The 23,745-nt window shown below is 39.3% G+C and overlaps 1 protein-coding gene across 4 annotated transcripts in view; it reads left to right on the top strand.

Moving 5' to 3' along the window:
- Positions 1-7,855: 7,855 nt before the first annotated feature.
- NUP107 (nucleoporin 107) overlaps positions 7,856-23,745 on the top strand; it is a 48,067-nt gene continuing 32,177 nt past the window's right edge. For 2 of the 4 annotated variants that reach the window (XR_015163807.1, XM_086400085.1), the window contains exons 1-8: positions 7,856-7,893; positions 10,152-10,243; positions 10,958-11,044; positions 11,699-11,814; positions 13,686-13,830; positions 18,796-18,899; positions 22,359-22,486; positions 23,443-23,491. Coding sequence is in view for 2 of the 4 variants with exons in the window: in XM_086400085.1 (XP_086256211.1) it covers positions 10,168-10,243; positions 10,958-11,044; positions 11,699-11,814; positions 13,686-13,830; positions 18,796-18,899; positions 22,359-22,486; positions 23,443-23,491 (705 nt within the window). In the remaining 2 variants the exon portion in view is untranslated. Of the gene's footprint in view, positions 7,940-10,151; positions 10,244-10,957; positions 11,045-11,698; positions 11,815-13,685; positions 13,831-18,795; positions 18,900-22,358; positions 22,487-23,442; positions 23,492-23,745 lie in introns of all 4 variants that reach the window. The other 2 variants (XR_015163806.1, XM_086400084.1) reach the window with 1 other exon arrangement.

The raw sequence follows: 23,745 nt of genomic DNA, 5'->3' as shown, positions 1-23,745 counted from the left end.
ATTCTGACAGCAAATGTGCTGTGTGATAAATCACTTAAGTCGTGTCCAACTCTTTGTGACCCCATGAACTGTAGCCAGCCAGTCTCCTCTGTCCGTGGGATTCTCTAGGCAAGAAGGGTTGTCATGCCCTCCTCCAGGAGATCTTCCCAACCTGAGGATTGTACCCACATCTCTTATGTCTCCTACATTGGCAGGTGGGTTCTTCTATACATGTGGTTTTGGTTCAGCCAAAAACTGATATTTGTATTCAATTAATGATTCATTGTTATTTACTATACTTTTGGTTTGTGATTCAATTTAGTTCAAATCCATGACCTGAAATAAATCACTCCATCTTTCTGTAATTCTACTTCTTTAGATAAAAAGACTATTAGGAAATTTTAATAGCATGTTGGCAATTAGAGATACCAAGGGAACATTTCATGCAAAGATGGGCTCAATAAAGGACAGAAATGGTATGGACCTAAGAGAAGCAGAAGATATTAAGAAGAGATGGCAAGAATACACAGAAGAACTGTACAAAAAAGATCTTCACGACCAAGATAATCACGAAGGTCTGATCACTCCCACTCACCTAGAGCTGGACATCCTGGAATGTGAAGTCAGGTGGGCCTTAGGAAGCATCACTATGAACAAAGCTAGTGTGGGCGATGGAATTCCGGTTAAGCTATTTCAAATTCTAAAAGATAATGCTGTGAAAGTGCTGCACTCAATATGCCAGCAGATTTGGAAAACTCAGCAGTGGCCACAGGACTGGAAAAGGTCAGTTTTCATTCCAATCCCAAAGAAAGGCAATGCCAAAGAATGCTCAAACTACCGCACAATTGCACTCATCTCACACGCTAGTAAAGTAATGAATGCTCAAAATTCTCCAAGCCAGTCTTCAGCAATATGTGAACCGTGAACTTCCAGATGTTCAAGCTGGTTTTAGAAAAGGCAAAGGAACCAGAGATCAAATTGCCAACATCACTGGATCATCGAAAAAGCAAGAGAGTTCCAGAAAAACATCTATTTCTGCTTTACTGACTACTCCAAAGCCTTTGACTGTGTGGATCACAATAAACTGTGGAAAATTCTGAAAGAGATGGGCATACCAGATCACCTGACCTGCCTCTTGAGAAACCTGTATACAGGTCAGGAAGCAACAGTTAGAACTGGACATGGAACAACAGACTGGTTCTAAATTGGGAAAGGAGTATGTCAAGGCTGTATATTGTCACCCTGCTTATTTAACTTCTATGCAGAGTACATCATGAGAAACGCTGGGCTGGAGGAAGCACAAGCTGGAATCAAGATTGCTGGGAGAAATATCAATAACCTCAGATATGCAGATGACACCACCCTTATGGCAGAAAGTGAAGAAGAAATAAAGAGCTTCTTGATGAAAGTGAAAGAAGAGAGTGAAAAAGTTGGCTTAAAGCTCAACATTCAGAAAACTAAGATCATGGCATCTGGTCCCATCACTTCATGGCAAATAGACGGGGAAACAGTGGCTGACTTTATTTTTCTGGGCTCCAAAATCACTGCAGATGGTGACTGCAGCCATGAAATTAAAAGACGCTTATTCCTTGGAAGGAAAGTTATGACCAACCTAGACAGCATATTAAAAAGCAGAGACATTACTTTGCCAACAAAGGTCCATCTAGTCAAGGCTATGGTTTTTCCAGTAGTCATGTATGGATGTGAGAGTTGGACTATAAAGAAAGCTGAGAGCTGAAGAATTATGCTTTTGAACTGTGGTGTTGGAGAAGACTCTTGAGAGTCCCTTGGACTACAAGGAGCTCCAACCAGTCCATTCTACAGGATATCAGTCCTGGGTGTTCACTGGAGGGACTGATGTTGAAGTTGAAACTCCAATACTTTGGCCATCTGATGCGGAGAGCGGACTCATTGGAAAAGACCCTGATGCTGGGAAAGATTGAAGGCAGGAGGAGAAGGGGACGACAGAGGATGAGATGGCTGGATGGCATCACCAACACAATGGACATGGATTTGGGTGGACTCTGGGAGTTGGTGATGGACAGGGAGGCCTGGCATACTGCGGTTCATGGGGTTACAAAGAGTCGGACACGACTGAGCAACTGAACTGAACTGAACTGGCAATGTTTTGAGCTCAGAGAAGAAAACTGCTCCCCAAATGTTAAAATTAAAACAAAAGCCACCATTATCTGAACCATATTTGAACATCCTGTTAATTACTTACTGTTCTATATAAGCTACAGAGTATCTTCTTGACCTGCAAACAGATTTCTCATGAGGCAGGTAAGGTATGCAGGTCAAGAAGCGACAGTTAGAAGTGGACATGGAACAACAGACTGGTTACACATCAGGAAAGGAGTACGTCAAGACTGTATACTGTTACCCTGCTTATTTAACTTATATGCAGAGTACATCATGAGAAATGCCAGGCTGGATGAAGCACAAGCTGGAATCAAGATTGCTAGGAGAAATATTAATAACCTTAGATATGCAGATGTCACTACCCTTATGGCAGAAAGCAAAGAAGAACTAAAGAGCCCCTTGATGAAAGTGAAAGAGGAGAGTGAAAAAGTTGGCTTAAAACTCAACATTCAGAAAACTAAGATCATGGCATCTGGTCCCATCACTTCATGGCAAATAGATGGGGAAATAATGGAAACAGTGATAGACTTTATTTTCTTGTGCTCCAAAATCACTATAGATGGTGACTGCAGCCATGAAATTAAAAGACGCTTGCTCCTTGGAAGAAAAGCTATGACCAAAGTAGACAGAATATTAGAAAACAGAGACATTACTTTGCCAACAAAGGTCCATCTAGTCAAAGCTATGGTTTTTCCAGCAGTCTTGTACGGATGTGAGAGTTGGACTGTAAAAAAAGCTGAGTGCCAAAGAATTGATGCTTTTGAACTATGGTGTTGGAGAGACTCTTGAGAGTCCCTTGGACTGCAAGGAGATCCAACTAGTCAATCATAAAGAAAAGCAGTCCTGAATATTCATTGGAAGGACCGAGGCAGAAGCTGTAATTCCAATACTTTGGCTGCCTGATGCAAAGAACTGACTCATTGGAAAAGACCCTGATGCTGGGAAAGATTGAAGGCAGGAGGAGAATGAGATGATTGAATGGCATCACTGACTCAATGGACATGAGTTTGAGCAAGCTCTGGGAGTTGGTGATGGACAGGGAAGCCTGGCGTGCTGTAGTCCCTGGGGTCGCAGAGAGTCAGACAGGACTGAGTGACTGAACTGACTGACTGATAGTATATCTTACACCTATATTCAAAATTCTTCACTGTTTTGGATATGGCAAAAAAAATTTCAGCACCTACCATAGTTTAATTCACCTGATTCATATCTGACTCACTGGAATTTTGTTTTTCCTTTTGTTTTTTTATTGAATTTTTAATGAATTTATTAAAATATTCCTTTGAATTTCAATTCAACTATGTTATATGTTATGAAAATAAACTGCTTTTTATAAAAAGGCACAGTAAACTAGACAATAAAAACAAGACAGTTTCAAATCTCACCAAAGACAACGACTATCAACATTTCATGTGATCTTTCAGATATTTTTTTAATGACTTGCTTTTTTTTTTAAGATCAGTTTTCGGTTCATAGCAAAAGTTAGAGGAAAATACACAAGTTTCCCATATCTTCCCCTGACCCCCGTTCACAGATGTAGTGCCTCTCCCATTATCAGCCTGTATCACCAGAGTGGGATATTTTTTTCACAATTGATGAACCTGCATTAGCGTCATAATCATTCAACATCCACAGAGTTTCCAAAAGGGTTTACTCCTGATATTGACATAAAGGTTCATTCACTCTTGGTGTTGTACATTTTATGGGTTTGGACAAGTATTTATGATATGTGTCCACCATTATATTATCATACAGAATATTTTCAGTGCCCTAAAAAAACCTCTGTGACCAGTTCATCCTTGATCACTATCATCCCAGCCCCTATTTAGTATTTTTACACTGTTTCTGAACATACTGATGTATAATACATGTCCACCCACTTTACTGACTTAAAACAGAAACATTTCCAGGTTATTATGAACTATCTCTAAACATCCTTTTATGACTGCATAGCATTTGTGATGTGGGCATTGATTACTCCTTATTTGCCTCTGCTGGTAGACCTGGAGAACGTATGGCATGTGTGGAATTGTATCTGAACATGCCTACAACACAGAATTTGAGATAAAGAGAGTGGTAAAATGATGCCAGAAGGCTGAGTCAAATAGTTTGAAGTTAAAAATTGAGATCACATAGAAACTGAAATTTGAGTGACATGATCAGACTTATATTTTTAGAAGATCACTCTCCCAGCAAGAGGAAGAAATAAGTTCAGCTGGAGGATCTACAGTGAAGAGATGAATACCTCTGCCCTGTGAAACTTCCCTCCTACTGAAATCAAACCCCAGCTTTTGGCCTGGGCAACTGCATGTGGCCATTTGCGAAGATGCAAAATATATGAGAGATAGGGTTGTAGTTCTGTTGTTTTGGTGGGACGTGAGCAAGGAGGCAGATCTGTTGAGTTCAAGCTTAGAATCAGAACATATTAAATTTCAGGTACTCTGTATCCTCAAAGTGGACATGTTCAGTAAAAGCAAAATATGGACAAGAAGTATAGATTGAGAATCCTGGAGGGAAAAGTTGGTAGTTTAAAGACTGAGGATTGTGCAGGGTTGAAAAAAAGAGAGCTTAGGTTAGGATTCTGAAGAAAATGAATCAACATTTAAGGGAAAGGCAGATTTCAAAAGCCCACATAGGAGACTAGTTAAGAGAAGCCAGACAGGACTCAGACCGGAGAAGCCCATTAGTAAAGTCCCAACACCCACCTTTAGGAAGGTGGCAAACAAGAAAGTGGTCTACAGGGTCAGATGCACCCAAGATGATGAGAGATGAAAAGTAAACTTTTACTGACAAAGAGAGCTTTGGTGACTTTTCTTGGAGCAGTTTTCATTTAGCAGTGAGTGTTGAAGTCAGACTATGTTAAGCTGTATTTTTAATGTAAATAGAGACAAAGTTTCCTCTTTTAAAATATTTGGCTAATTTAAGAATGATGGAGATGAGTAATACTTGACATGATAAAATGTTCACACTGTTAAGTGGAAAAGCAGATTATAAAACAGTGTTATAGTCTAATCCCATTTGTTCCAGTTATCTATGGCTATGTAACAAGCAACCCCCAAATGTAGTGGTGTAAAACTGAAACAGAAGAGAATGGGGCAGGGTACATCCTTTTAAAAAATGATATAGACTTTGAACTTCCCTGGTGGCTCAGTGGTAAGGAATCTACCTGCCAATGCAGGACATCTGGGTGCCATCCCCGGTCTGGGAAGATCCCACATGAACAACTAAGCCCATGCACCACAACAACTGAGCCTGTGCTTTAGAGCCCAGGAGCCCCAACTACTGAAGCGGGCCTGCTCTAGAGCCTGTACTCCTCAACAAAAGAAGCCACTGCAATGGAAAGCCCACACACCACAACTAGAGAGCAGTCCCTGCTTGCCACAAAGAGAGAAAATCCTGCTCAGCAGTGAAGCCCCAGCACAGCCAAAATAAACAAAATTATTATTTAAAAAAATGACATAGCCTTTGAGAATATGACATAAACTGTTAGAACCAGTCAGGTCCAAGATGACAGAAGATTCAATTTCCCGTAGACACTGAGCCTCATAAAGTGAAGTGAAAGTTGTTCAGTTTTTTCTGACTCTTTGTTACCCCATGAACTATACAATCCATGAAATTCTCCAGGCCAGAATACTGGAGTGGGTAGCCTTTCCCTTCTTCAGGGGATCTTCCCAACCCAGGGATTGAACCCAGGTCTCCCGCATTGCAGGTGGATTCTTTGCCAGCTGAGCCACAAGGGAAGCCTGAGCCTTATAAGCTCATTATGATATATTAGTCTCTAAATAACAGTTGCCATGACAGTTCTGAGGCCCACCCACCGTAAAAGGCCATCAAGTGGTGGTGGCCTAATTCCTCGAAATCCTCCTGCCTTCCCCAAAATAGTTGAAATAATTCTTCCACTTGTTAGCCTATGAAATTACTGCTGCTGATTAGTTACTAAATCATGTCTGAATCTTTTGGGACCTCATAGACTATAGCTCTACAGGCTCCTCTGCCTATGGATTCTCCAGGCAAGAATACTGGAGTGGGTTGCCATTTCCTTCTCCATGGTGTCTTCCTGACCCAGGGATAGAAACCACGTCTCCTGCTTAGCAGGCAGATTCTTTACACTGAGCCACCTGGAAAGCCCCAGTCTATGAAATTACCCAGCCCACAGAAATCATTCCTTATTTCTGGGCTTCCTAGTGCCTTTTGAATGAGGCACTTTTAATTGTTAATTTTTTGATGTGGACCATTTTTGAAGTCTTTATTGAATTTGTTACAGTGTTGCTTCTGTTGTTTATGTTCTGGGCTTTTTTTGTTGTTGCTGTTTTGGCTCAGAGGCATGTGGGATCTGAGCTCCCTGACCAGGGATGAAAACTACACCCATTTCAGTGGAAGGCAAAGTCTTAACAATTGGACCTCCAGGGTAGTTTCCTGGTACACTTTTTACACAAATGTTCTGGACAGGGAGGCCTGGCGTGCTGCGATTTATGGAGTCGCAAAGAGTCGGACACGACTGAGCGACTGATCTGATCTGATCCCTCTTTACATATGAACTGAACCTTGGAGGTAATCCTTTGCTCCAAACTGCTCTTCCCTTTTACTGTGTGCCTTATGGTCAATCACTGCAAATACATTTTACAAATAAAACACTTTACAATTCATTTGCCAGGGGACACATGGCAAGAACCTGAAACAGGCTCCTACTTTGAATAAACCTGATTCCAGTACTGACAAAAAAACATTAAGGCCACATTTCATTTTCCATTAAGAGACAAGTACTCTTTTGTACAAGAAAAATTAGAATATGGGGAAAAACGAGGGTACTAGAGTGAGACTCAAGTAGTTATTGATGGAGGAGAAAATTAACATTTCGATGACTACTATGTGCAATGCACATTTGACATCTCCTTTTAATCCTCCCAACAACTCTGTGATGAACGCGTTATCTCCGTTTTACAGGCAAGCAATCTGCAGCGCCGGGGTTTCTAACCTAGATGGAGCTCAACGCCACGTTTTTTCAAAACCCCACGCTGTCTCAGCAGGAATTAGGTATGAAGTCCTCCTGGAACGACATTGCCCAGGATTAGGGTGGAATATGTCGACAAATGCCTAAGGAAAACGCAAATGTATTCCTTTAGGGCTAGAATATACAGCTCTTTGACTACTGCATTTTGAAATAGAGGGCGATACCAACACCTTTTATACTTTTTAAGACAGGCTGATCATTTTCCCCTTAATAGGGAAATATACCAAGTAAAGAATAATTAGCCACTATGGAAAACAGTTTCAAAAACTAAGCGGTTTACACTACAGCTCAAACAAGGTGCGTACAGTCAGAGATATAAGAACCTCCAAGATGTAGGGCAGAGCCGGCACGTCTGAATTCAACGTCCAGGGTATGAGGAAATGGCTTCACGTTTTTCTATACCATCAATATACATCAGGACCTCCAGTAGAACCCCGGTGCCTGGATCACGCCCACAAATGTCAGTCAAGCAAAGTGGCAGCCGCGCAGTACGGGTAAACGATCAGGCCCCGCCTCCTACCCCACTCCTACCCCGCCCCTGGTCCGGTCCTGCCCAGCCCGGAGCCATTAATCGCCGACCCAACTTTGCGCCTGCGCAGACCGAAAGTGCGGCTGCCGGCGAAAGAATTTGTGCATGCGCCTAAAGGGAAAGTTGGTTCTTTTCCCCTCCCACCCCTCGCGAGAACGTGAAAACTTGCTTCCGGGTCGAAGGGTTTACTTCTGGTGAGCGGGTAGACTGAAACGCGGTTGCTAAACTGGAGGTGAGTTTGCGAAGTTCTCGGTGGAGAAGGCTGTAGCCATGGACAGGTAAGTTCTGGTGGTGACGGCTGAAGTCGGTCACTTTCCTCTCCAGCGTGTTGGAGGAATGAAACAGGTGAAACCCGACTCAGAGGAAGCAGACGAGGGCCTGGAAGCTGACCCTAGGCCTCCTTTTCCGGCTAGGAGACTGCAGCTAAGGGAGAAAGGCCGCTTGGGCCGGGGACGGATATAGTTAATGATAATCTGGTTCCCCCGGAGAAGGCAATGGCACCCCATTCCAGTACTCTTGCCTGGAAAATCCCGTGGACGGAGGAGCCTGGTAGGCTGCAGTCCATGGGGTCGCTGAGAGTCGGACACGACTGAGCGACTTCACTTTCACTTTTCACTTTCATGTATTGGAGAAGGAAATGGCAACCCACTCCAGTGTTCTTGCCTGGAGAATCCCAGGGATGGGGGAGCCTGGTGGGCTGCTGTCTCTGGGGTCACACAGAGTCGGACACGACTGAAGTGACAGCATAGCATAGCATAGCAGTCTCTTTCCCACGGCAACTCTGCCATCTACTCTTTTTCACGCAACACCTTAGGCTCCAGGGGTGGGCGAGGTCGGAGGTGGCCCGGCATTCGAGATGCTGAGTTACTGCCCGAGATCACAAAGCCAGACAGCGACGGAACGGGCTCTTACCCTAGGCTTCCTGATTACAGGTTTCAACACCAGATAGTTAATCTTTATGTGACCTCGAAACTATGGTAGGCTCCTGCATAAAGATGAGTTATTCAAAGTTCTTGGCCTCGGGGAATGTATAGTGAAGGAGACATTGCGGAGCAGTGCGGAATGATAAATGTTTTGTACTACTTTGTGGGGAAACAAATGGAGCAATGAAGTCTCCTTGTCATGGAAAGTATCAAGAAGACCTCTCAAAGGAGGGTACATTCTAGGTGGTCTTTGAATAGTGGCAGTAGCCGACATCGAGTGCCTTAACCGCTTTAAATATATTATTGTTGTTCAGTTGCTAAGTGGTGTCCGATTTTTGCGACCCCAGGAACTGCAGCCGGCCAGGCTGCTCTGTCCATGGGATTCTCCACGCAAGAATACTGGAGTGGGTTGCCATGTCCTCCTCCAGGGGATCTTCCCGACCCAGAGATCGAACTCGCGTGTCCTGCTTTGCCGGGGGGGTGGGTGGGTGTGTGTGTGTAAGCATTTGTGATGCTATATTAGCTATTTTAATCCTAACAATCCTAAGAGGGACAATCCTATGAGGGTAGCTACTGTGATCCTCTTTTCACACATAACATTGAGGCTAAAAGAGGTTAAGGAACTTGATCAGTTAGGAAGCTAACAAAGGAAGCTAAGAACCAAGTTGCCAACCTGGATATGTGTTTCTAGATTCTAGGGAGCTGTTTGATGAGTAAGACTTATTCACCAGATAGACCAAAGAGGTGAATGTAGGCCTCTGAAAAGAAGCATGGGTACAAAGGTGTAAGGATATGAACGTGTAGCTGAATGGTCACATGCAGTGTGTGTTTGTATGGAAGTGATGTTTGTGGCTGAATTGGTAAGCTGGGGTCAGATTATAAAAACCATTGTAGGAAATTTGGACTTGATTCTGTAGGCCAGATATATCTATCTGAAGATTTTAAGTGGAGGAAATACACATTAGATTCTTATGATACAGATCTCATAATACAGTTTATTTTCTAGATGTTGGGCTATACATCTGTGACTATAATAGTGCTGAGACAGGAGACACCCTTAGTGTTCTCTGGGAAGAAAAGCTTGAAGGATCATTTCTTTCCAATATATTAGATTTATTTTTTACTTAGTCTCCCAAGTCACCAGCTTAAATAGAGGTATCCATGGTTTGAAGTACTTTGGAGACTACAGAACATCCTTTTAAGAGTTCCTGTAACTTTAGGAACCTCCTCAATCCAACGAAGAAAGGTTTATCTTCACGAAGCAATTATTTAAAGCACCGTTAGAATATAGATTTAGATTCCAAGTGTTAAAATAATTCCAGAGGAGGAAAAAATTAACAAGTAAGTCAGAGAAGACTTTATGCAGGTAAAATTTAAGCAGGACTTTGAGAGATAAGCTGGATTTGGAGTCAGAGAAGTATTAGCAACAAAAAAACAAAGACTTGGCAGTTGTGATGATCTGCGCCTTAACTGACTTAGGATCCTTTGCTTCAGTCATAATGATAAAGTTTTTTGCAAATGCTCCATTCTCATTTCATTCACGTGAATTTGGTTATTGCCATTTTAGGAGTGGCTTTGGAGAGATGTCATCTCCTGTGATCCGGGAGGCAGAGGTGACTCGGACTGCACGCAAACAGAGTGCCCAAAAAAGAGCTTTACGTATCCTTTGCATTTTAAGCATCATTATAGAAATTGTAACATGTTTGGAATTAGCATTATAGACTTCATGAGCGATGTTAAACACCAGCTGTAATAAAATACTGTGGAAAATAATTTTTTTAACTCTCCCCATGTGTTATTTGGTAAATATAATGCTGAAATTCAGTGAGATTCATATTTCCTTGAAAATAAGGATGTTCCATTTTACTGCTAACTATCATATTGTGGTTAGCTTTTGCTGAGATTAGATTTTCTTTATTATTTGAGATCTAAGAACTCTTAGTTCAGTGTGTGGTAACCTAAGACTTGAGCTCTTAGTTCAAGACTGTAGTAATTGATAACTAGAATTTAAAGGGGAAAAGGAATTATTTACTCTTTGCATAGAAAATATGGTAGCTGTAAAATACCTTGTCTTTGAAAAACATTCCCATATTTTGTATAGTGTAAATATGGTTCATGCTGGGGGGATTGGGGGCAGGAGGAGAAGGGGACGACAGAAGATGAGATGGCTGGATGGCATCACCAACTCGATGGACGTGAGTCTGAGTGAACTCCGGGAGTTGGTGATAGACAGGGAGGCCTGGTGTGCTGCGATTCATGGGGTTGCAAAGAGTCAGACATGACTGAGCGACTGAACTGAACTGAAATATGGTTCATTCTAACTTTAATGATGTTTTTTTCTATACGAAAAACTTTCCTTAACATTTCCTGTAGTTCGGGCAGCCCAAGATGAAATTTTTTCTAATACCACTCCAAGAAACCAGGTTATGCCCCGAACTCCCAGCTCATTTCGACAACCTTGTAAGATTTTTTTGCTTTTAAAGCATTTAATAATGATAAGAGTAATAGCAGCTAATACTATAATATATATTATATTTTTAAGTTATTTTTAATTAAGAGCAAATAATAGGGATTGCACTTACTGTTTGTTGAACTCTTACCATGTGTAAGCCTTTACCTAATTGCATGATAGCTGTGAAGTAGATATTGTCTCTATTTTGACAAATCTGAACATGAGACCTAGAGAAGTTGATTAAAGCAGATAAAATAGCTAGGTAAGAATGTAAGTAATGGAACCAAAATGCAAATCATAATCTGCTTACTTCAGAGCCCATGTCTTCTATACTATAGTATGCTTTATAAAATTAGAATTTGATAAACTCATGAACTCATGAGTGTCTTTTTTTTTTTTTTTTTTAATGTTCAGTTATGTTATAATGAAAGCATCTCTGTTTGCAGTAAAGTTTTTTTTGGTGGGCTCAGTAGTGCCAAAAGTTCGTATTTAGAAAAATAAGTTAAATCTTTATATTATAGAAATGTTAATATTGAAAGTATTTATTCACTTAGAATCTAAATAATTGAAAAATGAAAATTATTTGTTTTTATTTGCTTGTTTCATTGTCATGATCAATGCTCATGCACTTCGAATTCTTTTTACTAACTTCTTGCTTGTAGTTACTCCACCAAGCCGGAGCTTACTGAGGCAACCAGATATATCCTGCATTCTTGCAACTGGAGGGAGGTCTCCCCGGCTTACACAGTCTTCAGGGTTCTTAGGAAATCTGTCTATGGTATGTAGAAAAATGGGGCTGAAATTTTCTCCCTTTTTTAACTATGGTATGATATTTAGCTTAAAAATTTTTTTATGAGGATTGAAGTCTTATTCATAATAAAAGTAACTCAGTTATGTAGGTTGAAATTATTTTTTGGTTAGACTTCCAGAAAACTGAGACCCGTAAGCATCTCACGTCATAGGTGGAAACTGTGACACCAGCAGCAGTTAGATGCAGATAAAATGTATTAATCTGACAGTTTACTGATCAGATTTACTGATTGGTTGCTAGTGGCGGTAAAAACTGAGCCCTGTTTTGAAGCATAGAAGAGGAGGCCAAGAGTAATCAATGAAAACTGTCATAAGGAAGAAGAACAAAGCATTAAAGGAGAGAAAAGAGAAAATTTGAGGAAAAGTTAAGTGAGACACTCTTCAGGAATCATTATGATACAGTATTAAAATAGCAAAAGAAATGTCATATAGACTGTGATCCAGAATGACCTGACCTACGTGCTTAAAATACACTATAGAGAAAGAACGAATTGTGCCTAACTGAGAAGATGAAAACGAAAGAGTTTTGTCGGACTAGTAGAGTGTTATGGCTCATTTAGTTCCAAGAACAAGATGAAAAGGGCTCTTTATTTGGCTCTGTGGTTATTGAAAAAACAGAGAGTTTTACACACACCAGGAATGGCTCTGTGGTTACTGAAAAAACAGAGTTTTACACACACCAGAAATTGTCTAAATTATGTGTTTTCAAAGGAATGGTTTTGCATATTAAACCTCTCCTTGTCTTAGAAGGTTAAATCAATCTTTGAAATATTTTAGAGTGTTAGTATCTGATAGTGATCTAGTCATTGAACAGTTTTACTCTGGTTATGAAGCTGGTTTATTTTGGGAACATTTATTCTTATTCCACTTAAAAACATAAGTGAATTGACTATTTCTAGGTTTCAGCATAAGATGATGAGTTTTATTATTTAGTGCTTTAGAACTGCAAGTTTAATAGTAAAATTATTACTCTTCTAAAGGCCAGGATAGAGTAAATATGTATTGATTATCACAGAGTGTTTGGAAGTTACTTTGTAGTAAAAAATGTTTTCTTGATTTTGTTTTGCCAATTTTAGTATCAGTTATGAGAGGTGTTTGAAGGAAGTACAATTATTTGTTACGTTGGTTGATTTTAAGTACACCATGTGTACACCATGTGTCTACCTACAAAACATTTTTATGAATGCAGAATATCACTACTGTGTAAGATTTTCAGTTTGATCTGGGTGCTAATGATGATGAGTACCCAGAAGGAAATCAGTCTTGTGATAGCTGAGGCTAAAGTCTCCTCAGCCCATAGTTACTATCTCATTAATATATAGGGTCCTGGCACCCATCTTTAGCATTTTCCCTTGGGGAGACTAATTTAAAGGAAATTTTTATTGTTGTTCATGCCTGAATCTTTTAACATATTGCATTTGCTTGGTATGTCTCCAGTACTTAAATCTGTAAGTTTCTAAATCATCCTTTTTTTTCATTACGATTTATATGTTTAAGAAACTGAGTCATTCATCTCATAATATTTCCCCAAATTAAAAAATTGATTTGAAGTAGTCCTAGAGAGTAAAATTCATGAACAGAGGAGCCTGGTGGGCTGTAGTCTATGGGGTCATGAAGAATTGGACACAACTGAGTGACTAACACTCTCACTAGAGCATAAAAGCATGGAGTAGTGCAAAGAAGAAAACAAAGCCATAACATCCTTAACAAAATAATCATGTGGCTATCTTTTAAAAGTGAAAAACACATGTGTTTTTAAAAAAATGTAGTAGTATTAAAGTCTTTATTCACTCAGTGGCAATAACTACATTACTTTTCTGTGTCTCCTTTATCTTTTAGGTGACTAACCTGGATGACAGTAACTGGGCCACTGCTTTCTCATCACAGCGTGCAGGGCTGTTCACAAACGCAGAGCCCCACAGTGTAACCGAGGACGTTACCCTCAGTGCTGTTATGTTACGAGAGGATGATCCTGGAGAAGCTGGTAAAATAGCTTTGGTCTTTGTTTATAACACAGTAGTTTGCCATTTTACTAACATCAGGGAAATCATCTCCTATTCCTGAATATTTAAAAATATTTTTTGTTATGCTTGTTAGTTACTGTAATGGCTGTGCCACTTGATGATAACAGGTTAGTCAAAAGTTTGTTTGGGTTTTTCAGTGAAATTTTTGGCCAACCCAATAGTAACTCTAGAAAGTTGAGAACCTCACCTTAGTTCTCAGTTGGAGCAGCATCCTGCCATTTAATCATTTCAGTGTAAATAGCTCCCTGTTAGGTTATTAGACTAGTCGTTAATGCTTTTATTCTTTCCAAACTTGTGCTGTTGAGAGAGCTTCTCTTTTTGTTTAATTTTTATCTGACATTGTTGACATGTTTTATTTTGGCCTGAATGCTAATGCTGTTTCTTCAAATAGTATTGTGACCATTCTGACTTTAGGCTGGTTATTACCATTCCCTTTTGGGAAAAAACATTTGCTTTTAGTGTGTTTGTACCTGCACATTAGGACATAGATGCTTCGTTAATTTATCATCACAGACTAACATACATGAGTGCTAGTCAGTATGCTACCACTGTGTGCACGTTAACTCATTTCATGGTCCATTAAATAGATACAATAACGATTTCATTTTCGTGGAAAGGAAACAGCTGCTCAAAAAAATTAACCTATTTGAGCTCACCTGGCTAGGAAATGATGGCTGCTGCTGCTGCTGCTAAGTCGCTTCAGTTGTGTCTGACTGTGCGACCCCATAGACGGCAGCCCACCAGGCTTCCCCGTCCCTGGGAAGTGATGGCACCAGGATTTAAAACTGAGCAGTTTGATTTCAGCACCCTTCTCTTAACAATGTGGTGACTACTACTCCTTTGTAGTATATGCCGGTGATAAGCATCAAAAATGCTGTGTACTTAATATATAAAATATAAGAATTTCATGTTTAGTATGAACCATGGCTGAGGCCTTAGATATTATACAGTATTATAGTAGGATGTATATATTTCCCCTGAATAAAGCATGTCGTTTTAGGATCTGCTATAACTTTCCCAGTTACTTTGTTATGGTGTACTTATAATATAATTCAGGTGTTTTAAAATTTGGCTCATGTTTTTGAAGTAATTGTTGACAGACTAATAACTAATATATCTTTGGAATCTTAAAAGACTTGTAGATGAGAGAAGACCAAATAGATAAATTGGACTACATCAAAATATGGATCAGAAAATATAGTCAATAGAGTGAAAATGCCACGGAATGTGAGAATATATTTGCAAGTTATATATCAAAAAATTAATATTCAGAATATAAAAAGAACTACAACTCAACAGTAACAGAAGACAATCCACCTAAAAAGTGGACAGAGAACTTGTATAGATATTTCTCCAAAGAAGATACAAAAGTGGCTATCATGCACATGAAAATTTGCTCAGTATAGCTCAAGTGGTAAAGAATCCACCTGCAGTGCATGAGATGGAGATTCAGTCCCTGGGTCGGGAAGGTGCCCTGGAGAAGGAAACGGCAGCCCACTCTAGTATTCTTGCCTGGGAAATCCCATGGACAGAGGAGCCTGGTGGGCTGTAGTCCAGGGAATCACAAAGAGTCAGACACGACTGAGCACTGGAAGGAGGTAGTAATCATTAAGGAAATGCAGATCAAAACCACAGGGAGACAGCACCTCACACCCATTAAGATGGCTACTCTCAAAAACAAAAAAATCCCCCAATAAACAGGAAATGGTAAATGTTGGCAAGGATATGGGAAAATTGGAACTCTTGTGTGTTAGTTGTGGGAATGCAAATGGTGCAGCACTATGGCAAACAATATGGTCGTTCCTCAAAAAATTAAAAACAGAATTATCTTTTGATTTAGCAGTTCTACCTCTGGGTGTATTCCAAAAGAAGTGAAAACCAGATTTTAAAGAGATTTGTATTTCCTCGTTCATTGCCCTGTGAACAAAAGATAGAAGGAACCCAAATCCCATTGATGGGTAAAGGATAAAATATGATAAATACTTTTTAGTGGGATATAATTCAGACACATGCTACAACATGAATGAACTTTGAGGACTTTATGCCTGATGAAATAAGCCAGTAGCACAGGGACCAAATACTGTATGATTTCACTTATATGAGACACCTAGAGTAGTCAAACTCATAGACATAGAAAGTGGAATAATGATTGCAGAGGTCTAGGGACAGGGGAGAATGGAGAGTTACAGTGTTAGAGTTTTTGTTTTTGTTTTTTTGAAATTGACATTCTGTAAGTTTAAGGTGTATGACATATTGCTTTGATACACTCGCATATTGTAATATAATTATTAGTGTTAGCTAACACCTCCATGATACTTTCACATTATATAATTATCATTTCTGTGATAAGAACATTTAGGATCTCATCTCAGCAACTTTGAACTATGTAGTGCAGATTTATTGACTATAACAATGCTGTGTGTTGGATTTTCAGAATTTACTCATCTGCTCACTGCAAGTTTGTACACTTTAACCAACATCTCACAATTCCCTTATCCTCCAGACCCTGGGAACCACCGTTCCAGGCTCTGGTTCTTTGAGTTTGGCTTTTTTAGATTGCTCATGAGTGATACAGTACAGTATTTGTCTCTCTGTTAGCTGTTAGATTTATTTTACTTAATGCCTTCAGGGTTTATCCAGGGTCTGTCCTGTTACAAATAGCAGATCACTTTTTCATGGCTGAAAAATATTCTGGTTTTGTGTGTGTGTGTTTATGTATGTATTAATATCTTGTTGTTTAGTTGCTAAGTCATGCCCAACTCTTTCTGTGACCTCATAGGCTGGGTAGTTTCCCAGGCAAGAATACTGGAGTGGGTTGCCATTTCTTTCTTCAGGGGATCTTCCTGACCCAGGGATTGAACCCACGTCTCCTGCATCAGCAGGCAGATTCTTTACCTCTGAGTCACCAGGGCAGGCCTGTATATATATACATACACATACATACATATATGTATGTGTGTATGTGTGTGTATACACACACACCCCGCTTTTCTATTTATCTGGTGATGCATACTTGGGTTTTTTCCCTATCTTGGCTGTGGTGAACAATGCCACAGTGAAAATGAGAGTACAGCTGCCTTTTCTTTTTATTTATTATTTTTGGTTGCACTGGGTCTTCATTGCTGTGTAGAGGCTTTCTCTAGTTGGGGCAAGGGAGTTGGGACTACTGTTCATTGCAGTGCACAGGCTTCTCGTGGAGCACAGGCTGTAGGTATTGGCTTCTGTAGTTGTGGCCCACAGGTTTAGTTGCTCCACAGCATGTGGAATCTTCCCAGACAAGGGATCAACCTGTGTCTCCTTCATTGGCAGACAGATTCCCATCCACTGTACCACTGTATCTATAGGGAAGTTCCTATGGATACCTTTTGGTTGGCCTGTTTTCATTTCCTTTGAATATATACCCAGAAGTGGTATTGCTAGATCATTTGGTAGTTCTATTTTTAATTTTTTAAGAAACCTTCATACTGTTTGCCATAGTGGCTAAACTAATTTACGTTCTCACCAGTAGGGCACAAATGTTCCCTTTTCTCTGCATCTTCACCAACACTTGACATTTCTTTCTTATTGATTGGTGATATTTGTTCTTATACATGTGTGGTGATATCTCACTATGGTTTTGTTTTGTGTTTCCCTGCTGATCAGTGTTGTTGAGCATCTTTTCATGTACGTGTTAGCTATTTGTATGTCATCTTTGGAGAAATGTCAGTTCAGTTCCTCTGCCCATTTTTAAATCGTATTGTTTGTTTTTGAGTTTTATGAATTCTTCATATATTTCGAAGATTAACTTTTTATCAGATATATGGTTTGCAAATATTTTCTCTCATTCCATAGGTTGCCAGTTCATTTTGTTGATTGTATCTTTTGCTGTGCAGAGCTTTTTAGTTGATATAGTCCCACCTGTTGAGTTTTTGCTTTTGTTGCTTGTGCTTTTGGTGTCATATCCAAAAATTATTCTCAAGACAGGTGTCAAGAAGCTTTTCCCTATGTTTTTTTCTAAGCGTTATACAGTTTCAGGTTTCATATAAGTTTTTTTTTTCTCTCCAAGTTTTGGCTGTGCTTGGTCTTCATTGCTGCTCATGGGCTTTCCCTACTTGGGGGAAGCTGGGGCTACACTCTAGTTGCGATGCATGGGCTTCTCATTTCAATGGCTTTGCTTGTTGCAGAGCATGGGCTCTAGCGCTCAAGGGTTCAATCGTTGCAGCACATGGGCTCCAGAGCGCAGACTCAGTAGCTGTGATGCACAGCCTTAGTTGTCGCGAGTCATGTGGATTCTTCCCGGACCAGGGATTGAATCCCTATCCCCTTCATTGACAGGCAGATTCTTAACTTGACCACCAGGAAAGTCATCATTTAAGTCTTTAATCCATTTCAAGTTCAGTTTTATGAGTTGTGTAAGATAGGGATCCAGTTTTGGTTTTCTGCATGTGATTTTCCAGTTTCCTTGGCACTGTTTATTTAAACAAACTATTCTTTCTCCATTCAGTATTCATGGCTCCCTTGTCAAATATTTCTTGACTATATATGTAGGAGTTTATTTCTGTACTCTCTGTTCTGTTCCATTGATTTCTGTGTCTGTTTTGAATACTAGCTTCTGTTGTGTAGTGTGAAATCAGGAAGTGTGATGCCTCCAGCTCTGTTCTTTCTCAGGATTGCCTTGGCTCTCTGGGGTTTTAGGTTTGCAAAAAGCAAAGAGTTCTGTGGTCGGATGGTGGTTATGGTGGCACAGCTCTGTGAATGTACTTTCTCCCACTGAACAGTTAAAAATGGTTAAAATGATAAATTTGGTTACATGTATTTTACCACAATTATGTATTTTAAAAAACACAGTAGTTTCAAGAAAGTATTTAGAGCTGTGTTTTAAGTTTTCAAACAAACAGAATGACTTGGAAGTATGTCACTTAATTTGTCTGTTTATTGTGTTCTAGCATCCATGAGTATGTTTTCTGATTTCCTGCAGTCTTTTTTAAAACACTCTTCAACTACTGTTTTTGACCTTGTAGAAGAGTATGAGAACATTTGTAGTAGTCAGGTAAGTTACTTCACGTCATTGTTGGTCAGACTTCAGTAATCAAGTTTTTTTCTGAACAACATTAGTTTGTGAATTTCCTTCCTGTGTTTAAGGAGGATGTCTTAGAGATAGAAAGTCAGCCAGAGCAGATCTACTTTTTACACATTGAGAATCTTACAGTATTTCTTTTAAGGACAGAAGGGTTCTGCAACTTTGACAAAGGAAAACCCAAAGTATACCAAGAACTTAAAACTCAACCATAAGAAAATGAACAATCCAATTAAAAAATGGACAAAACATGTAAACAGACACCTCATCAGAGAAGATCTGCAGACGGCAAATAAGTATATGAAAAGATGTTTAATATCAACACGACATTGAACATCAACTCTACTCTAATATAAAGTGAAGATTGAAAAAAATTTTTTAAAACACATCATGTGTCATTAGGGAGTTGCAAATTAAAAAAAGATGCTACTATACACCTGTTAGAATGACCAAAATCTGAAACACTAACAAAACCAAATGCTGACAAAGATGTGGAACATGAATTCTCATTTATTATTTTTGGGGATGCAAAATGATAGCACTTGGGAGCATAATCTCTCAGTTTCTTAGAAAACTAAACATACTCTTGCCATATAATCCAGCATTCATACTCTTTGATATTTATCCCAAAGATTAAAAGATTTATGTCCACATAAAAGCTTACACATAGATGTTTATAGCAGCTTTATTCATAGTAACCTGAATTTGGAAGCAATCAAGATGTCCTTTAGTAAGAGAATGGGTAAGTCAACTGTGGCTCATCCAGTCTGTGGAATATTACACAGCCCTTAAAAGTAATGAGGTATCAAGCCATAAAGAGTTGAGGATGGACCCTGAATGTATATCACTAAGTGAAAAAACCCGATATACAAAGGTACATATGGCATGATTCCAACTGTATGATATGTTGGAAAAGGGAAAACTTAAAGAGAATAAAAAAATCCGCAGTTGCCAGAGTTCAAGGAGAGATAAAGATAGAAAATGAAGCACAGTAGAGTTTTAGGGGAGTGATATTTAATGAGTAGAAGTAGGATTTGTAGGAGATGGTAACCCATTCCAATATTCTTGCCTGGAAAATTCCAGGGATAGAGGAGCCTGGTGGGCTATAGTCCATTGGGTTGCAAAGAGCTGTACGAGACTGAGCACATTATAATGATATTACATGATGGGTACATCATTATACATTTGTCAAAACCCATAGAATGTACAGCACCAAGAGTGAACCCTTCTGTAAATTAAGGACATTGGGTAATAATGACATGTCAATGTAGTTTTATTGACTGTAACAGATGTACCACTCAGGTACTGGATATTGATAGTGGGGGGAAAGAGTGTGTATATATGGGGCAGAAAGTAATGAGAACTCGCTGTACTTTATTCAGTTTTGCTGTGAATCTAAAACTGCTCAAAAAGTTGTCTATTTTAAAGAAAAGGAAAACAGCTTCAAGAATAATTGAAATAATAGTAATAGCCAACTATTTTGAGCATTTAAATCAAGAAACACCTGGAGTAACAGGCAAATTTGGTCTTGGAGTACAGAATGAAGCAGGGCAAAGGCTAGTAGAGTTTTGCCAAGAGAATGTACTGGTCATAGCAAACACCTTTCCAACACCACAGAATACTCTACACATGGACATCACCAGATGGTCAACACCGAAATCAGATTGATTATATTCTTTGCAGCCAAAGATGGAGAAGCTGTATACAGTCAGCAATAACAAGACTGAGAGCTGACTGTGGCTCAGATCATGAACTCATTACTGCCAAATTCAGACTTAAATTGAAGTAAGTAGGGAAAACCACTAGACCATTCATGTATGACCTAAGTCAAATCCCTTACGATTATACAGTGGAAGTGAGAAATAAATTTAAGGGACTAGATCTGATAGACAGAGTGCCTGATGAACTATGGATGGAGGTTTGTGATATTGTATAGGAGACAGGGATCAAGACCATCCCCAAGAAAAAGAAATGCAAAAAAGCAAAATGGCTATCTGAGGAGGCCTTACAAATAGTTGTGAAAAGAAGAGAAGCCAAAAGCAAAGGAGAAAAGGAAAGATATACCCATTTGAATGGGTTCCAAAGCCGAGTTCCAAAGAATAGCAAGGAGAGATAAGAAAGCCTTCCTCGGGGATCAATGTACAGAAATAGAGGAAAACAATAGGAAAGACTAGAGATCTCTTCAAGAAAATTAGAGATACCAAGGAAATATTTCATGCAAAGATGAGCACAATAAAGGACAGAAATGATATGGACCTAACAGAAACCGAAGATATTAAGAAGAGGTGGCAAGGATACACAGAGGAACTGTACAAAAAAGATCTTCATGACCCAGATGATCACAAAGGTGTGATTACTCACCTAGAGCCAGACGTCCTAGAATGCGAAGTCAGATGGGCCTTAGGAAACATCACTACAACCAAAGCTAGTGGAGGTGATAGAATTCCAGTTGAGCTATTTCAAATCCTGCAAGATGATGCTGTGAAAGTGCTGCATTCAATATGCCAGCAAATTTGGAAAACTCAGCAGTGGCCACAGGACTGGAAAAGGTCAGTGTTCATTCCAGTCGCAAAGAAAGAAATGCCAAAGAATGCTCAAACTACCGCATAATTGCACTCATCTCACACGCTAGTAAAGTAATGCTCAAAATTCTCCAAGCCAGGCTTCAGCAGTACATGAACTGTGAAGTTCCAGATGTTCAAGCTGGTTTTAGAAAATGCAGAGGAACCAGAGATCAAATTGCCAACATCTGCTGAATCATTGAAAAAGCAAGAGAGTTTCAGAAAAACTGCTTTATTGACTATGCCAAAGCCTTTGACTGTGTGGATCACAACAAACTGTGGAAAATTCTGAAAGAGATGGGAATACCAGATCACCTGACTGCCTCTTGAGAAATGAGAAATCTGTATGCAGGTCAGGAAGCAACAGTTAGAACTGGACATGGAACAACAGCCTGGTTCCAAATAGGAAAAGGAGTCTTAGGAAGAGACTGGTACAAAAGTCTTTGTACCAGTAGGAGAATTTTTCTTAATGTTTTTTATATGGTATAAATTTTTCAGATAATTTGAAAGTATCTTGTTTTTAATGTTCATTCTGCTCTGTTGGTTCATGATATATGATTTTATCAGGCATAGGTTAGATTTAGCTATCTTCTGGGTTGATCTACAGGGAGAAAAATGTACTCATGACTGTTACTGTTGAATCTGAAGTCTAGAATATGTTAAACTTCTACATACACACTCACCTAGACACACCTTACTTCAAAGTAAGGCCCTTTCTAGTGGGAATGTTATATTACATTTAATTTAAAAAGGCAGTAGACAGGAAAAATTTGTAATGTAAATGTATACTTTTGGCACTATGTACTTGAAAAATACAAAGTTGTGACTCAGAATTACAGAAAACCTCTTTACATTTGTGTCTTTAATTCAGGTAAATATACTGAATAAAATAGTGAGCCGAGCAACACCTGGACTTCAGAAGTTTTCAAAAACAGCCAGTATGCTCTGGCTTCTTCAACAGGAGATGGTCACATGGAGGCTGCTGGCTTCTTTGTATAGGTAAAGTTGTGTAGGACTCAGAAATAAACTGGTGATTAACTTAGAAGTTAGAATGAGGTGTGTTTGGAAATACGTTCTGCCATTTTATCGGAGAAGGCAATGGCACCCCACTCCAGTAGTCTTGCCTGGAAAATCCCATGGACGGAAGAGCCTGGTAGGCTGCAGTCCATGGGGTCGCTAAGAGTCGGACACGACTGAGCAACTTCACTTTCACTTTTCACTTTCATGCATTGGAGAAGGAAATGGCAACCCACTCCAGTGTTCTTGCCTGGAGAATCCCAGGGACGGGGGAGCCTGGTGGGCTGCCATCTATGGGGTCGCACAGGGTCGGACACGACTGAAGCGACTTAGCAGTTAGCAGTTCTGCCATTTTATGATGCTTATCATGTCTAATGCCTTTAGTTGTCAGAAGTGAGTTAGGAGGAAAGAGGGGAATATTAAATCATAAAGTTGGTAACTATCAAAAATTGGATATTTGTAAAGATTTAAGGAAAGTGTTAAAAACACAGCAATATTTAGAAGAAGATAGATTAAGGAAAAAAGTGACAGATACACTTGATAGTGTATCTCAGGTAGAAAGTCTGAGAGAAGTTAATCAAATTTTTCTTAGATGCTCCTTGGTTTTGGCTCTCATTCTGTTGCTTTCTCATCCCAGTGAGAATACCTAAAGAGAAAATCGTATTTTTTCATTTTGGCCATGTGAAAACGTTACATTCAGAAGTTAAGTTTATGCATTAGCAGGTGGCCTTCAAAGACTTTGTATTGTGTTTATTTTTAGTAAATACTATTTTTTTCAATATAAGAGTCAGAAGGCATTTACTACTTGATTCTTGTTTTTAAAGCATGTTAGCTAAGTTACCCCAGATGGAATGCAAGTTTGTGCGTGTGTTAGCTTAATGGTGATTTCATTTCTCTTGTGAAATAAGGCTTTTTCATTTTGTGTTGTTTTTCCCCAGAGACCGAATACAGTGTGCATTAGAAGATGAAAGTATGTTTGCAATTACTGTAAGTTTTATATTGTTTTTTCCCTTATAAATGCTTAAAAATTTAAATGGTTTTTATAGAATTTGATTTTTGATGCTCCTCTAGAGTTTCTCCATTTTTAAATTTTTACAAGTAAATAAAAGATACAGTAAGCAAAACTGATGTACCCTGTAGAGTGAAAGGTGTAAGTCCTGTTTTATCCTTCGTGCTTTTCAGTCTAACAATTCAGTACGTATCCTACCAGACATTTTCTTTGCATCTTTATACATATATAT

Source organism: Bos grunniens, chromosome 5 (assembly GCF_055505025.1).
Source record: "Bos grunniens cultivar Pamir isolate PY7600 chromosome 5, Bosgru_T2T1.0, whole genome shotgun sequence".
Classification (NCBI taxonomy): Eukaryota; Metazoa; Chordata; class Mammalia; order Artiodactyla; family Bovidae; genus Bos; species Bos grunniens.
The sequence above is the reverse complement of the archived record's forward strand: the minus strand, read 5'-3'. Positions and strand labels throughout refer to the sequence as shown.